General features: G+C 59.4%; 1 protein-coding gene across 2 annotated transcripts; it reads left to right on the top strand.

Moving 5' to 3' along the window:
• Positions 1-696: 696 nt before the first annotated feature.
• Positions 697-16,813, top strand: DCAF8 (DDB1 and CUL4 associated factor 8). Of its 2 annotated transcripts, XM_052795845.1 has the most exons (14): positions 697-830; positions 1,837-1,898; positions 7,157-7,227; positions 7,310-7,983; positions 8,440-8,580; positions 8,948-9,042; positions 10,726-10,836; positions 12,283-12,355; positions 13,100-13,157; positions 13,390-13,497; positions 13,990-14,120; positions 15,552-15,671; positions 15,765-15,881; positions 15,974-16,813. In XM_052795845.1, the coding sequence occupies exons 3-14, from the start codon at positions 7,179-7,181 to the stop codon at positions 16,085-16,087; spliced, it is 1,791 nt and encodes a 596-aa protein (XP_052651805.1). In that variant the 5' UTR covers positions 697-830; positions 1,837-1,898; positions 7,157-7,178; the 3' UTR covers positions 16,088-16,813. The 2 variants fall into 2 exon arrangements, with proteins under 2 accessions (XP_052651805.1, XP_052651806.1); XM_052795846.1 differs by lacking the exon at positions 1,837-1,898 and having other exon boundaries at positions 708-830.
• Positions 16,814-16,866: the final 53 nt, after the last annotated feature.

Raw genomic sequence — 16,866 nt, forward strand, 5'->3', positions numbered from 1 at the left:
AGCCGGAGCCACAGCCACTGAGGAGCAGGGCTGGACACAGCAGCACCGGCTCTGCCATCCCGCACCGTGGGGGTGCCGGGGGTGGCTGGGGGGGCCCCGGTGTGGGGTGGGGGGCATAGGGACCCCCGGCCCTGGAGACATGTGTCCCCCCCTGATGTCCGCAATAAAGATGTTGGCAACTACACTGGCTCCTGCCTGGGGAAACTGAGGCAGAGGCGGCCAGCGGCACCCTGCTGAAATGAGGGGGACGTGGGGTGACCTACAGTGATGGGGGGGCAACCCGGGGGACCCTGAGTAACACACAGGGGAGGGGAGGCCTGAGACCCTACAATAACATGGGGGGAGACACAAGGAGACCCTACAGTAACATGGGGGGGTGTTATGGGGTGACCCTACAGTAGTAACATGGCAAGGGGGGACATGGGGTGACCCTACAGTAACATGGCGGGGGGGGACATGGGGTGACCCTACAATAACGTTGGGGGGGCACGGGGTGACCCTACAATAACACGGGGGGTGGGGGGCGACCCTACAATAACGTTAGAGGGGCACAAGGAGACCCTACAATAACACTGAGGGGGGACGGAGTGACCCTACAATAACACGGGGGTAGGGGTCGCCGCTGCCGTGGCGACGACAGGGAGGGGCGGCGCTGTCGCGCGGTGTCGCGCAGCGGCCGTTGCCGTAAAGCGGCTCCTGGGCGCCGTAAAGCGTCCCGCGGAGGCGGTGCGCTAAGATGGCGGCGGCTGGGCCCGGAGCCGGTGGCGGAGGAGCAGCCGGCGGCCGCGGGGCCCGCGCCTGAGCGACGGCCGGGAGCTGCCGGGAGTCGGGTCGGTGCGGGGCCTCCCCTTCCTCCCCCTCCCCGCCCTGGCCGGCGGTTCTAGCCCCGGCCCCGGCGGCCCTCCCCTCCCCCACCCGCCGGGCGGCGGGGCCGGGGGCGGGGCCCGCTCGGGGCCGGGCCGGGCCGGGAGGACTCCTCCGAAGGGGGCCCAGCCCGGGGGTTCCGGCCGCCCTCGCGGTGTACCAGGCCTTCGGGGGCGGCTGGAGGGGGCCGAGGTACCCCCCTGGGGTCATCGGGCACTGGGGGTCCCTGCTGCCCCCGGGGGGTCTTTGCGCCTTTGGGGGGGCTCCTAGAGGGTCCCTGCGCCTTTGCGGGTGTCCCTGCTGCCCCTAGGAAGTCGTTGTGCCTTTGGGGGGGGTCCTTGCTGCCCTCCTGGGGACGTTGTGCTTTGGGGAGGGTGTTGGGGTGGGCTCTCTTGCCTCCAGGGCTGGTTCCTGTTGCCTCGAAGGGCTCATCAGCCCTTGGGAAGGGTTGGGGGTCCCTTCTGCCCCCAGGGTCGGTCCCTGTTGCCCCCGGGGTGTCGCCACCCCTTTCAGGGAGTACTGGGGGGTCCCTTCTGTCCTCAGGGCTGGTCCCTGTCACCTCCGTGGTGTCATCATCTCTTTGGGGGGATGTTAAGTGTACCCCTGCTGTCCCCAGGACCAAGCCCTGCTGCCCCCAGGGTGTTGTCCTGCCTTGGTGTGTTGCTGAGGGTCCCCCCCTGCCCCCAGGGCTCCTTCCCCAGTGCCCCCGTGGTGTCACAGTGCATTGAGGAGGCACTGGGGGTCCCTTTCAGCCCTAGAGCTGGTCCCACTACCTTGGTCCTGGGGCGGAGCTCAGCTGAGGGTCCCTCCTGCCTTCCCAGGTCCAAACCTCATTGTCCTTGGGCCTTCCTCACCCCCTCCCTTCCAGGACAGTCCCCGTTGTCCCCAGGGGGGTCCCCAGGGAGCAGGGGTCCCCAGGGCAGGTGCGGCTGGGCCCTGTGCTGCCGGGCTTTAACCTGTCGTTTCCGTCAGCTGCCAGCGAACTTCCGGCCTCGGCACTTGCTGCCTGCAGCACCGCTGCCACTGCTGCGCAGGTGAGTGGGACGCCCTGGGTCTGGCAGCGCTTGCCTCGTGTCCGTGTGTCTATCCTGCTTGCTGCAGAGGTGGAGGCTAGGGCTGCATCTGCCTTTGTCTCCTTTGCAATGCTGAATTATTCGTGTTGGTGGAGTGGTCTTGGGCTGCTCTGGCTGCTCCCCTCTTTGCTCCTGCAGGATTTCTCCTGCTGGCCAGGCTTTCCTTGGCCCTGGGACCACTGTGCTCCCCTGGAGAGCCGGGAGCCTCCACCTTCCTGGGTGCTGGACAGGGAAGGGGCAGCGCTGTGTGCTGAGGCAGGCGGTGCTTGTTAGCCGCAGTTAATTAGGCTCTGCCTGCACTGGGAGCAGGTTCATGCCATCCCCCTGGCTGTGCTGTGGGATGGCTGGGAAAAGCGGTGGGGAGGTGGGAGCTGCATCGCCCAAAGAGGTGCTTCTGTGCCCAGGATGCTCCGAGATGGGGATCCCAGACCTCCGTGTAACTGCAAATGGGAAACTGCTTAATTAGCATTGTCACTAGGACCTGCTGGGCTTCCGGGTGGGTTTGTAATTAACCAAGGCTCTCCAGAATGCGACCCACTGGCAGGTTTCTGCCCACGTCTTGGCAAACCAGAGGTGCCTGGCCAGCCCCTCCCCTGCGAGGGCTGTTCGGGGTAGAAACCTGCTTGTCGCGGGAGGTTTAACTGGGGGTTTAAACCCCCCAACACCATCTCGGGGGGGGAAAGAGGGCTCCTCTGCAGCGAACAAACGAGGTTGCCTCGGTCCAGGTCTGATGAGAAAACTTTCCTTAAATAGAAGAGGCTCAGCGGAGCCCAGTGCGACACATGTGCAGGAGGGACCCGGTGTAAAGGCAGGCACGAGGCTGTGCTTTGGCGTCCTGTGGGCGTCTTGGTGTGCCGGGGTGGTGGAAACTGAGGTGAGGGGCTCTTGGTGGGTCAAAAACACTCCTTGCTCGCTTCTGGCCCTGTTGCTTCTCTGCTTTATGTAGCCCAAACGCGGCCTGGGTGCAGAGTGCCTGTGGAGCCTGGCTATTCAGGTGTTTATATAGCTATGTAAATATTTTAATGACAGATCGTTCAGGGACTAAGCGGCTGCAAGCACTGAGTTTCCAGGTGTAAAGTGGCTGGGTTGGCAACACCACGGTATGTGGCCAAGTCCTGTGGGTGCTGTGGAGGGGCACTGAGTGCCGGCACAGATGGGTGGCAGATCTCAGGTGGCAGTGAGGGACTGGAGCCATCTGCTGCACAGAGCATGGCCTGTGTCCCGCTGGCTTGTGGCTTTACAGGTTGGGGTATCGGCTTGGGATGGAAAGGACTGTCTCTTGGGCACGACCGTTGGAGATGCTGACTGGTATTGTGATGGTTTGGGGGCTTGGAGCCTGGCAAACCAGTGGGAAGGCATGGTAGTGTGAGTCCTGACATGGCGGCCTGAGCCTGGCACGCTGTGGCAGCACCCGCAGCTCGATCCCGGCAGCCAGGAGGCTGTGGCATGCGGAGTGATATTTTTAGGACTCTCACAAGGGTGCTGGAGAGTGAGGCTTCGAGCATGTGAAGCTGGGAGCGCTGATCCTGTCCAGATGTTGACTCCAGGGAACTGCAGAACCCACATGTCAGCTCCCGGGGTCACTCTGCACGGTGCCCTGGAACCACGCGGGGTTCACTGGTTCTGGCCATGCGCACTGAGGCGTTGCCACCTTGGCAGGGAGACCCAGCCTGGCACTAGCAGCTTGGTGACAGGCTCAAATCTCTCAGTGAGGGCTCGGGGCTCTCTGCAGGGCTGACCGTGTCCCAGCTCCCTCCAGTCCACACCGAGCGGTGTCTCATTTCATCCCTCAACCAATGCTCCCCAGTTTGGGGAGGTGGAAGCAATACCTTCAGGGCCGTCTGCATTTCCAGCCGTTGGTAACTCGAGTGTGGCATTCCCCCATGTCCGCTTGCTGCTGATGGCACGCTGTGCTGTGCCACGCTGTGCTGTGCCATGCCGCGGGGCTGCCGGTCTACGCACACTTTAATCTCCCTGCCACGTGAACGGCTTCGGTGCCTGCGGGTGGAGCTGGTGGGCGGCTGGGGAGGCTGACGCAGAGCTGTCGGCGCCGAGCACCCAGCTTGCCTATCCATCGGTACCGGGCAGCTGGCATAGGCTAGTGTTGTGCTCCTGGGCATAGAAGATGGCTGGGGATCCCAGTGTCCCCTGTGGTGTCCATGGCACTGGCAGAGGCTGTGTGTGTCCCTGCTGTTAGATCTGCCGAGGCAGCTGGGGGCTTTTTTCCCCTCAATTTGCTTTAATTTCCTAGCGAGGTTATGGTCCTCCAGTGTGGGTGGATAAGACATGAAGTCAGGCTAATTATTTGGTAATGGATTCCTTTCCTCTGAAAGCGTGTTTCTTGTTCCTCACCTTCGTGAAAAGGCTGCCGTGAAAGAGTGTTAATGACAGATCTGAATAGGCAATTTGGCGGAGGAAAATAAATACCGAGGAGCAAAGTCCAAACTCGGTTCCTTTTGTACGTGCAAAGACTCCCAGCCCCTTGAATTAATAATGCCACTGAAGGCACAATAACTGGTGGAAAGTTGTCCTGTTCATGGACTTTCCGATTTGCTAATGACTCGAGCTTGAGCGGCGGGGAGTTAAGCCATAGCTGAGCACTGCGGTGTTTTGAGCCTGTTCCTTAGTCATCTGGCATGACAGGCGCCGTACGAGGGACAGAGTTGCCTCGCCACTTAGAGCAGTAAATTAAAACCAGTCCTGCCCCAGCTCCCTCCTGGTCCTGCCCACAGCCCCTGGGAACAGACCTGGCCAGGCACAGGGCACCGTCTGCAGCGCTGCAAACTTGCCGGCTGAGCGTGCACAAGCCACCCCCGCCGCGGCGGTGAGTAATCCCCTAGTAGGGCCGAGCCTTGGTGCTTTGCAGGAGGTGAACACCCGCTCTTCTTCGCGCCACCGGCGCAAAGCCTTCACGTGCCGAGAGCCGCCAGTGCTGGAGGGCTGGGCTCGGCACCGCATCTGGCTGCCAGTGCAGAGTGGAGATCTGGCAGGTTTGGGCAGGGGAGAGGAGGGCTGAGGGTCTGGCACAGCTCTCGTCCCCTGCTTTGCTTTTCAGTCCTTTCCACCCCCTCTCCACAGTGTCAGTGGTTTTAAAGTGATTCTGTGCAGGCTGGCAGCACCAGCTGGGGAATAGTTAAAACTGAAGCTGCAAAAAACACTTTATCTTTTATTTCTGCACCACTACTCTCGTTATTGAGCGAGTGGCTGCAGTTGGCTGAAGCTCGCTGGTGTTTTCAGTTGCATAAACTTGGTTTCCTTATAAACGCTCCTACACTGTAAGAGCTTTTATCAGGCTTCAGCCGGAGCCAGTTTGGCTGCCCAGGCCTTCCCCGGGCACCGCCGCAGTGCCATCAGGTGGTGACAGTGCCATCAGGCGGTGACAGTGCCATCAGGCAGTGACGGTGGCTCCTGGTCCATCGCCCCGCAGCCATACCTCTGGGTCGGCAGCTTCAGTGAGCCCCACTTGCCTCCTAAATTGCCTGTTTCTTAGAGGGGAGCCATGCCCAGGCTTGGACTGGCAGTGACAGACCCAGCGTGGGCAGAGCTTTTTGCCTTCTTTGGCTCTTTGGGGCTCTGCTGGTGTTAATTCCCAATCTAGCGAGGATTAGTCTCCAGAGTGTTTGCCGTAATCGGAGTTAATGATGTTCTGGCTTCAGCTTTTCCTTGCGTGTAAATGGGGAACTTTTAGCAGACTCCCTGACACTGGTTAAGAGCAAGCAGCTAAACCAAGTATGAAAAAGTTTGACTAAAAATAGAAGGGGAGTAAAGAACAAGCAAGCATAAACAAAATGTTATTTTTAATTTTTTTTTTTTTCCCTCCACCTTGGCAAAACCTCTGCTGCTTGTGACTCCAACGTGTTTTCCTCCTGTGTCTTGGTGTAACCTGGTGAGGCAGCTCTGCCGGCAGGTGGGCGCTGGTGGCCTCACCAAAAGCCACCTGTGGGCGATGGATGCCATGATCCTGGGGGGCGTCCGCAGCCCCCAGGCACAGAGGCGGCTCCGCTTCACAGCCACAGTCCCACAGGACCTGCCCCTGCAGCGGAGGGGGGCCTGGGCCACTTTGGATGCTGTCCCTGGATGCAGCAAGGCCGTCAGTGCTCCTGCAGCCTGTGCCTCCCCTCCCTGCAGCAGCCGGCCCTCCAAAGCAAAGGCTGGGAAATGCCTGGGTGTCAAAAATGTGCTCGCCTTTGGTTTTCCATATGCTGGTGAGGAATTGGTGAATCTCTCCTGGAGCAACTGGAAATGCCAGGGAGCTCCTGGCATTGTTGCCTGGTTCTGCTCTTGCCTGCTCCCCAGGAGGAGCTGAGTTGGTGGGGGTGCCAAAGGCCAAAGTTTGCTCTTGGGGGAGGCCAAGTGGGCTGGCCAGGCGTCTGGGGCTGCTGTTCTGTCTGTGGCATGGAGAACAGCCCCTTGGTGATGTTGTGAGGATTTTGTGCATGGGAAGGTGTTTAAAAATCTGTTGCTGGGGTTAAAAAAACCTGCTTGAGCAGCTTTTAACTGGCTGCCTATGGTCTGCAGGTGCCAAGAAGTTTCTCGATACTGTGACTCGCTGCCTCCCCAGCCACCTTTCCTCATCTGCCTGTGATCCGAGCCCCGCTCCTGCCTCCCTGCCTGTCCCAAGCCAGGGATGTGTGTTGTGCAGCTGCCTTGCTGTAGCAATCACTGGAGTCAACACCTCCTCCTTCCCCTGAGCCTGGCCAGGGATCACTGATCGGGAAGCACCTGTCTTACTGTGAGAGGTGAAGCAGGGACCAGGCACAGGCAGTGGGACCCGGGAGCCGTCCCACAGGCAGGAGGACAGGCAGCACAATGTGTCACAGATCTGCTTCCCTGCTGCGTCGACAGCATCTGAGCAAACTAGAAACTGGAGCAGGGTTCAGGGGATGGTGGCAAGTGGCCTCGTTACTCAGCTGTGAGTGCCTCGGCGGAGGCCAAGGGACGTTACCGTTCACTCTGCCCTCAGCAACAGCCTATGAGCTTTTGTTGCCGCACATGCTTCTGTGCATCGAGTGTGGTCACCAAGCCTGTGGCCACGTGTGCATCACTTCTCCGCTGGTTGTGTTTTCCCTTAGAAAGTGGTGCTCTCCAGACCAGCCTGCAATGTGGTGGGCTTGTGTGCGGCTCCACCGACACAGGGACAGGCCAGCACGTCCCTGTCTCAGCAGACTGGCTGTAGCAGGGATGCTCCAGCTTCTGCTCTCTCCCTCTCTTGCATGCAGGGTGAGTGCTCTGGAAAACACGATGTCGGATAAAGGAAGCAGCATGGACGGGAAGACAGACATAGTGAACGGTAAGGGTGCCAGCGGGGACCAGTCTCCCCGTGCCTGGGGTCTCCTGCTGGGGAGGTTCACGGTGTTGTCTGCACCACGCAGGCAGCTTGTCCAGCAGCCCGGAGGAGATGTCAGCCGAGGAGGGCCGAGAAACCTCCTCTGGCATCGAGGTGGAGGCCTCCGACCTCAGCCTGAGCCTCACAGGAGATGATGTGGGGCCCAACCGCACCAGCACAGAGAGCCGGGACACGGACACGGAGAGCTCGGGGGAAGAGAAGGACTCTGATAGCATGGACGACACGGGCCACTACTCCATAAATGAGGAGAACCGTGCCCTCGATCGGTCACACTCAGAGGAGGAAGAGGAGGAGGACGAAGAGGAGGAGCAGCAGTCCCACCGCCGTGCCCAGCGCAAGCGTGCCAGCCACGACCAAGACTCCTCCGACGATGAGCAGGCCCTGGAGGACTGGGTGTCCTCGGAGACCTCGGCGCTGCCCCAGCCCCGCTGGCAGGCAGTCCATGCCCTCCGGGAAAGGGAGCTGGGCTCCAGTGCCCGCTTCGTCTATGAGGCCTGTGGGGCCAGGGTCTTCGTGCAACGCTTCCGCCTCCAGCATGGCCTGGAGGGCCACACGGGCTGTGTCAACACCCTGCACTTTAACCAGCGTGGCACGTGGCTGGCCAGTGGCAGCGATGACCTCAAAGTGGTGGTGTGGGACTGGGTCAGGAGGCAGCCGGTGCTGGAGTTCGAGAGCGGCCACAAGAGCAACGTTTTCCAGGTGAGGAGCATGCAGGGAGGGTCCTCGGAGGGCTGGGGGTGATAGAAGATCCCCCACGGTGGGTAGGTGCCTGCTCTAGAAGCACGTAATTTCAGCTGGATAATGCTGTGCAGGGCAGGAGAAACCTGTTGTTAAAGCTAGGGGCTGTGGGAGGAGTCCAACTGCTGTGCGGTGGTAACTAACCATCAAAACCCACTGCTGTGCCCTAAAATCCACTGTCTGGTGGAGCCCTGGCTGGGGACGGTGGGGTGAGATGCCCGCATGCCCTGCAGAGCTTACCCCTTCTGCTCCTCTGGCCCTGGTGAGCAACAGTTTTGGGAACGGCCGTGGGCAGGAGCTGTGTTCGGAGAGGCCGTGCCATGCCAATTTCTCTCCTGTTTCACCCTGTTTCCATCCACGCGTACACAAGCCCCTGCCCTGGTGTTGAAAGCCACCCCTCCACTTGCTCTTTTCTAGGCCAAGTTCCTCCCCAACAGCGGTGACTCCACTCTGGCTATGTGTGCTCGGGACGGCCAGGTCCGGGTGGCCGAGCTCTCTGCCACCCAGTGCTGCAAAAACACCAAGCGTGTGGCACAGCACAAAGGAGCTTCGCACAAGGTGAGCCCAGACCAGCCTGTGGAGGGAGTGGGTGGCAGCTAGGGAACCCTGAAATGTCCCAGGGCCATTCTGGCACACCGGCTGCCAGGAATAGTGAATGCAGAGCGGCTGCCAGGAATAGTGAATGCAGAGCTGCTGCCGTGGAGGGACCGATTCCTAAATGCTTCTTTATAATTGCTCTCACCTCTGAGGGTGATGAGGAGGCTCTCGGTGCCTGCAAAGCAGTGATGTGAGCACATGGCTGCAGGGTATAGAGGGCTTGGTGCTGCTTCAGCTCCTGTTAATGACTGATGGTTTGCTGGGGGAAAGGGATCTTGCCACTTTGTTGGGTAAAAAGGGAACCAATGCCCAAGTATTTATCTTCCAGCTGGCCCTAGAACCGGATTCTCCATGCACTTTCCTATCAGCAGGTGAAGATGCTGTAGTCTTCACCATTGATCTGAGACAAGACCGGCCCGCCTCGTGAGTATTTCTCTACCCGCTCCCGTTGCCAGGACCAGGGAAGCTCCGGAGGGAGATCCGGGGTCTCAGGGGGCTCCCCCACGAGTGGGCAGCACTCGGCTGCGTAGGGCTGTGGGTCCCGCTTGTGCTGCTGCATTTTCACGGCAGCACATGCCCATTCAATAGGCATAAAGTGGGAAAACAGGTATTTTTTGGCTTTCAAGTTGTTTTGTCTTCCCTGAGGTGCAGGGTCAGACCAGAGAGCTTTTTGGTGGCTGGTCTGGGGCTGACCATCTCATGTGAGGATACAGATGTGAACGTTGCTAATTAGATGAGTGCATTTGAGCCCTCATCCTCCCCGGGATGGGGCCCTGTTGAGATGGGAAACAGAAGTAATACCACTGCGGCAGGTCCCTGCCCCTGCGCAAGCACGCCTGCTGTGGCGGCTGCCAAAGGCTGCCTGTCCGGTACCCGTTTACCCATCCCAGGGGCAGCGCTGAGGGTCCCGTGCTCCTTCTGCACAGTGAAGTGGCAGATTAATCACAGCACTGAAATTTCTCCATGCTGGCAGCAGCTTGGAGCTCGTGGGTCGCCTGACTCGCTCATCGCCTGAGCACTATTGCAGTTAATTGAAAAACAATAATTAGCAAGCAGCCGGGTGGTGCATGCTGGATCTTAACCCGTATTGCTGAGAGATGTGTTGTTTCTGACAAGCTTCCAAAATAAATCCCCGGTGGGTATTCAAACAGATGCCTGGTTTTGGTATCAGGGTACTTTTCCAATATAACAGCACATTATTTTGAAGATGATCCTGCTTAAAACCGAGGGCTTCAGCGATCATCTCCTGGTGGTTTGGTTTTATTTGTATATGCGAGTGCTTTTGTCTACAGCCTTAAACCCATCTGTTTCATAACCAGGACAAAAACTGCCAGGGCATTTCAAAACAGCCACATTTAATCCTCATCCCCACTTCCCCCCTCCATTTGCCAGGTCTGTTTGGAGAGGAGTCTGTTGGTCAGTAGGCTGGCATGGGTCTGTCCCTCCTCTTTCTTCATGGGGATCCACGCTGCTGTTTGGGTTTGATGCTCGCAGGGAATTGTCACCCTGTGAGCATGAAACCGCTCTGGAGGCAGGGTTCGCAGGCAGACTGTAGGCAGCTCCCATCTTTCATTAAGCCAAACGGTATAATTAGAAGAAAGACAAGCGTTTGAGCTGGCTCTTCCTTCTTGAGGATGCTGCCTCAGTTTGTATTCGTGTCTGCAAAGCCGAAATATTGAGCTCCTGGGGGAGGGGGGATGGTATGTGTGTCGGATTTCGTTAAATCTGGGCCTTATTACAGTGAGGCGGGTGGGGAAAAATAACAGCAAAGCGTTTCTGCTCTGGAGTTAATCCGATTCTGCCCTCGCCACTGCCTGTCCGGCTCCGTTGGGCTTGAGTTCAGGCCCTGAAACCGTTCAGACTTTTCGGAGGAAAATGCCAGAGAATGATTTCACTCTGCACCGTTTGAGTCGCAGACAGAACATGTGCTTGCTTCAGCTGGGAGGCTGAAATGGTTGGGTGGTGGGTTTTTTTGTTGTTGGTGGTGGGGTTTTTTTCTGAGAGTGAGTAAGAGACTCTCACAGCTCCTGCTTTTCCCATCTGGACCCTGTTTTGAATTTGAGGTGGATTTTTTTTGTTGTTGTTATTTTTCCTCATCTCTTAAAGGAAACTGGTTGTGACAAAGGAAAAGGAGAAGAAAGTAGGTCTATACACCATCTATGTGAACCCAGCCAACACCTACCAGTTTGCTGTGGGAGGCAGAGATCAGTTTGTCAGGTGAGTCTGTACTGGAGGCCCAGACTGAGCCCCTAGAGTGGACTTGAACATCCCTGTGGGGCTCAGTTGGTACCTCTGCAAGCTCTGAAATCTGATGTCCCCTGCAGAAATGCTTGTGGCTTCAATCATTAATGCCTCCAAAGCCTGTTCTCCCATAACAGCAGGAACACAAGGGGGATTAATAGAGGAGGATTTGGATCCTTTGAGGTTTAACCCTGGGATCCACTGTCCAGCCTGCCCTGAAGCCGGGCGATCCTCCCCTCAGGAACTAGCAATGTTCTTAACGAACTGCCAATAAACCTCCTCTCCATCCCCCACCTGTGGGCAGTGCCTGGAGGGCATCAGAGATGAGATTAAGGCTCGGGGATGGTCTTGGTTTCAGTGGGACTGAGCTCCTTAAGTGACAAATGCAAGCTCCCCTGGCCTTTGAAACACTCAGGAGAGCCCCTGGCATGGGACCAGGCTGTGTCTGTGTGTCTGGCCCCTTGGCCCCCTGCATCAGTGCAGAGCTCCTTTGCAGCTGGTGGATTTTAAGGTGCAACTCGTGTGGCGCCTGTTTTGGGCAGAGGTGAATCGAACATGCACCAAGACTGCCTGCTTCCCAGCTCCCTGAGAGCGAGCAGAGCCATGGCATCACTTGGCCCCCTGAGGATGCATAGGGGCCGCTCTTTGGAGAGTGGGAGGATGCTGCAGCCCTGCCACTGGGATTGCTTATGCGGCATCAGCTCCCCGGAGCGCCAGCCATGTGGGTGTCTGGCATGCAGGCAGCAGCTCCTGGGGCGCTGGGCATGGAAACACTTAACACATGGGCTCACAGACTGCTCAGACAGCAGCACCGGTGCCTCGCTGGCTTGGTAGCTTTCAGAAGAGCCCAGGATCGTTGCTCAAAACACAGCCTCCCCTCCTTCCCATTCTGTTGCGCTCTCTCTGTCCTCTGCCCATATCCAAGTGCCTCCTCACTGGGCAGCTCCTGGTGGGCTTCCACATTAGGGAGGGGAGGTTGGGGACCCAGAGGAGCCCAAGCCAGCCAAGGGACAGGCACAGTGGCAGTCACATCCCCCCTTGCAGAGCAGCCTCTGGGCTGACAGAGCCCCAAATGCAGGTCGCAGCCTGTGTGCACGCAGGCTTTGACATTGTCACGCACCACCAAGCAATGCCTCCAACATAACAAGAGGTGACATTAAGCTGCTTTGGCTGAGGCTTCTGCCAGTCTGGGCCACTCACAGCTCCGCAGATCCCTTGGCAAAGGTCAGAGCCTCTGGCCAGCATTGGGACAAGTCGTGGTTTCAGAGCTGGTTCAGACATGGCGTCTGCGTGGTCGGGGAGATCTGCCGCTCTCTTCCTGCGCCAGCCCACAGAGGTGGGCAGCGCCAGCCCTCCATGCCTATCGGCTCGGCATCCCTCGTGTCTCGAGTGAGTGCCAAATGCCTGTTGTCCTTCCCCCAGGATTTATGACCAGCGGAAAATAGATGAGAATGAGAACAACGGCGTGCTAAAGAAGTTCTGCCCTCACCACTTGGTAAGTGGCTTGATTTTGTGGTGTACTGGCACGATGGGCAGCACTAGGGGTCCCTCCCCTGCAGGGATGTGGCATGAGAGAGATAGCGGGTGGGTGCACCAGCAGAGAACATCCCATGGTGGCCACCTGTGTGGGTGGGCGGCAGCCCTGCCACAGTGCTGCAGCTCGTGTGCCCTGTGTGCCGGCACCGAGCAAAGCCGACCCTGATGGGTGGGCAAACCTGGGGGGGTACACTGCGTCCGCTGCAGGGTCGATGACAAGCAGCTAGGTCTCCTGCCGGCAGAGGGGCTGGCCATACCAGCCTCCCCAGCAGGACCGGCCTTCACCCAGCTCCTGTAACCGGGTTGGTGCCAGCAGCACTCGCCGCAGAGCAAGAGCCTGGGATGGGGCCTGGGCAGACCTCACTGCCCGGATCTGTGGAGCACTCCCTCAGGAGCTTTGTGTAGGAGTGGCTGAGAAGCACTCGCTGGCCAAGCCTGTTGCAGGCTTCCTGCCTGGAAAACAGCTGGAGAGGCCGAACAAACTGTCTGGGCTTTGTTTTTTTTCCTTGACCCGAATCTTCCACTGTCCATAAAGTCCTGTCTTGGCGTAGGAAGAGGCAGTGGTTTTATGGTCTGACTTTGCAGCCCTTGCAGAGCAGTCACTCATGCACCGAGCTCTCTAAGCAGGCACGTGGCCAGCGTAGGTGTGCTGGCACACTGTGGGAGGAGGAGGTGGGAGCAGAGCTGTCTGTGCTTTCCCTAGGTGAACAGTGAGTCCAAAGCCAACATCACCTGTCTTGTCTACAGCCATGACGGCTCAGGTGAGTGACCGTGCCACGGGCTGGGGGCCGTACAGGCGCTGTGGCGTCCCATGACTGCTGGAAACCTGCAGAGGCGATCCCGCTGTGCAGGGCTGATGGACGAGTCACGGGTAGCCGGGGCTGTGGCACTGTGGGATGGAGCACCCGGGGGCCTTGCAGCATACCCACCCCTAGCAGAGAGACCATCTCCGTGTGCTCCCTGCTGATGCCCATCTCTTCCATCCTACGCCAGAGCTGTTGGCCAGCTACAATGATGAAGACATTTATCTCTTCAACTCCTCTCACAGCGATGGAGCGGAGTACATCAAGAGATACAAGGGACATCGCAATAATGCCACTGGTAAGGACCAGCTGGGACGGGTGTTGGGGCAGACCACCCCCTGGCAGGCTGCATCCCCCACTGTGGGGGAGCTCGGGGGCGCTTCCCAGGTCTCTGTCGAACTCCCACCACCACCATGTCCTCTTCCCCAGCAGTGAGCAGGGCCAAGCTCGCTGCCTACACCCCGGGAGGGGGGCATGGAGCATGGCTTACCCCTCCTCGCACCTGCGACCAGGCTTTGGGGCAGTCTGAAGGTGAGGGGCCATCCCCAGAGCAACCTGCAAGAATAATTGCCTGCTTTTAGCTTATTTCTGCAGCTCTTAGTGTTACATCTTCCTCTCAAAGACCCTTAACACAAACTCTTGGGCTTGCAAAGAATGAGCTCTTATGTGTCTGGGGACGGAAGAGATCCACACTGGTAACCCTGGAAACTCACTGGCTGCCAGGCAGGAAGCGAATTCATGGCAGGGAGGGCTCCTGATGGCCTTGGGCTGCTTGTTTCTCTCCTTTCAGTGAAAGGCGTCAACTTTTATGGCCCAAAAAGCGAGTTTGTGGTGAGCGGCAGCGATTGCGGCCACATCTTCCTGTGGGAGAAATCGTCCTGCCAGATCGTGCAGTTCATGGAGGGTGACAAGGGAGGAGTGGTGAGTCCCTGTGCTGCCCTGCTCCTCCACCCCCTGCGAGCTGGGCTTTATGTCCCCACCAGCTCAAGCCACTTCCACATGACCACATGAACTTGCCACTGCTCTCTGTGCTTTTTCTACCACAAGCCAAGCAGGGCCCTCGCAGGCTCCCAGTGTCCCACGTGCAGGGTGCTCAGCACTGCTCCTGCCTGGGGAGCGACAGCGGGGACAGCTGAGGCATGCTCGCAAGGGCCACGGTGCCTCGAAGGTCTTCTGGCATACAAAATCCCACGGGGATTTCGCTCAAATGCCCACGGGCTGCTTGTCACTGAAGGAGGGGTGGGGATGTCAGAGCTGCTACTGTCCAGGATGGGGTAGCCCCCTACCCTTCCCCCTGTCCCAGCAGGGATGCGTGGGCTTTGTGGGGAGAGCTGCACGCTCCCAGGCCAGATCCAGGCACTGGTCTCTGCTGGGCAAGCAGCTGCATCCTCAACCAGTCACATCCAGGAAAGGGACACAGCTGCAGCAGGGCGAGCCCTGTGCTGAATTTCCCAGGCTCCGGCCGACGGCGGTCAGGTCCCAAGCGGCTGCTGCCTGCGCTGGCGGGGAGATCTGTGCCCTGTTTCGGCTCAGAGCTGGCAGACACTTGGTCTCACACGCCGACCCGGCAGTCAGTACCTGTCCCCCATGGGCACAGGGCTGAGAGGGGAGGGGATGTGCTTCTGGCAGCCCTGGCACCTGGGTCCGGGCAGGCAGAAGGGGGACAGGTTTTGGGTCGGTGTCAAGGGGATGGCAGGTGCCTTGCTGGTGTGGGGACAGGCAGCAGAGCCCTGCCCGCTGCTCCCTCCCACTCCTGGCCAAGCCGGTCCCCACTGTGCTGCTCCTCTGCCGGCCCCACAGTTGCCTTTTGTCCGGGTGGCCGTGGCCTGGTGCCAGCTCCTGGTGGCTGCTGGCACCACCACCCCCAGCCGGCAGAGCCGTTGTGGGGCCGGATCCAGCCTGAGGACCTCCCTGACAGCTGAAGCTGGGCTTCAGCGCACTGGGGTGGATGCGGCCCCTTTCCTGTTGGGTTTGCTGCCTGGGTTGGGGTTCCCCACTTTCCTTGCACCTGTTGCCTCTAAGGGTGCACTGGGCTTGGTGCCCCATGAATTACTTGGGGGCACCCCAGGTTTTGGGGTTTGCTCATGGGGGGGTGGGGTGGCGTGTGTCTCCCCCTTCCCAAAGCCAGAGTGTGGGGATGCCGGGGCTGGCAGCCCCTCTCTGTGCTGGGGGGTCCCATGGGAAGGCCACCTCACTGAGCCCCACAAGGGCTCCCCATCTCCTCTCATGTTGCTGTGTGAGACCCCAACTCGAGGCCAGAGTGATGGGCTAGAGAGCCACCAGAGAGCTTGTGGGTGCTGGGGTCGCTCCTCCTGCCCTGTTTGGGGTGACACCCCCTCCTCTTGCCCCCAGGTGAACTGCCTGGAGCCACATCCCCACCTCCCTGTCCTGGCCACCAGCGGCCTCGACCACGACGTCAAGATTTGGGCGCCCACGGCAGAGAATCCTACTGAGCTGGCTGGCCTCAAGGAGGTGAGACCCAGACAGTGAGGTGGGGGGGGTCAGAGGGCCGGGTTCCCCCCAGCCCCGCAGCCCCCTGACCCCCCGCACCTTGCCTGGCCCCAGGTGATCAAGAAGAACAAGCTGGAGCGGGATGAGGACAGCCTCCACCACACCGACATGTTTGACAGCCACATGCTCTGGTTCCTTATGCACCACCTGCGACAGAGACGCCATCACCGGGTAGGTGCTGGGGTCGCCTTGGTGTCCCCCCACCTTTGCCTGCTGCTCCCCCAGCCCGTTCACCCCCTTTCTCTGCCCCCCCTCCCCGGCAGCGCCGAAGAGAGCCAGGAGCGCCGGATGGCGACTCGGACGAGTCTCCCAGCTCCTCTGACACCTCGGACGATGAGGAAGAGGGGCCGGACCGGGTGCAGTGCATGCCGTCATGAGCCCCCCCAGCCCCCGGCCAGCGCGGGGGGGCTCCGGGCACGCATCATCCCTACTAACACTTTGAGCTTTGTATTGACTTGTTAAGGACCGCCCCCCCATTCCCTCCCTCCTCATCCTCGCAGTCCCCCCAGACCACTGGAGGCGGCATAGCCTCGGCCCGGGGGTCCCTTCCCTCCCCAGGACCCACGCAGAGATAGGGGGGTGGGGGATTTTTGTACTAACGTGGCCCCCTGGTCCCCTCTCACACTCTTCTGAGGGGGACCTGGCCCCCTCCCCGGCACCAGCCCTCACACTCTTCAGGGCTCCCCCTTCTTCCCCGGGGGCTCTGGTCCCCCCGAGGGCGCTGCACCCCCTTCTCCCTCCCTCCCTCCTTCCCTCCCTCCCTCTCCCCCCCACCCCCGGGGGTGTTTGCAGAGAGATGCTTGTCTAGTTTGTACATATCAGTGATTTGCACTTGGTTTGGCCCTTCTCCGCCCCCGCCCCCCCGGCCCCCCTGGGGCAGTGGCCGGAGCCCCCAGGAACCGGGAAGGTCCTTTAATTTTCTGTTACTTTTAAGGAGATCTCTTCCGGGGGGGGAGCGGCAGTGAGGGCTCCCTGTCACTGTTAGAGGCCTAATTTTATATGTATTAAAACCAAATCGAACTTGGATGTTATCAAGTTAAAATTATTGTAAAAGTTTGAATATATATTATATATAAATGCAATAAAAACCAACAGAGAGAGGCGGAGGGCTGCGTGTCCCCTTCCCCCTGTCCCTTCCCCCAGGCTCCCCATGTCC

This window comes from Harpia harpyja, chromosome 9 (assembly GCF_026419915.1).
Source record: "Harpia harpyja isolate bHarHar1 chromosome 9, bHarHar1 primary haplotype, whole genome shotgun sequence".
In the NCBI taxonomy this organism is placed as follows: domain Eukaryota; kingdom Metazoa; phylum Chordata; class Aves; order Accipitriformes; family Accipitridae; genus Harpia; species Harpia harpyja.

What these genes read in the sequence shown, in the direction of transcription:
- DCAF8 (XM_052795845.1), top strand. Translation starts at nt 7,179, where the DNA reads ATGTCGGATAAAGGAAGCAGCATGGACGGGAAGACAGACATAGTGAAC. An exon ending in GAAGACAGACATAGTGAACG is followed by an intron (nt 7,228 to 7,309) that starts GTAAGGGTGCCA and finishes TGCACCACGCAG; the next exon opens with GCAGCTTGTCCAGCAGCCCG. An exon ending in AGGGTGACAAGGGAGGAGTG is followed by an intron (nt 14,121 to 15,551) that starts GTGAGTCCCTGT and finishes TCTTGCCCCCAG; the next exon opens with GTGAACTGCCTGGAGCCACA.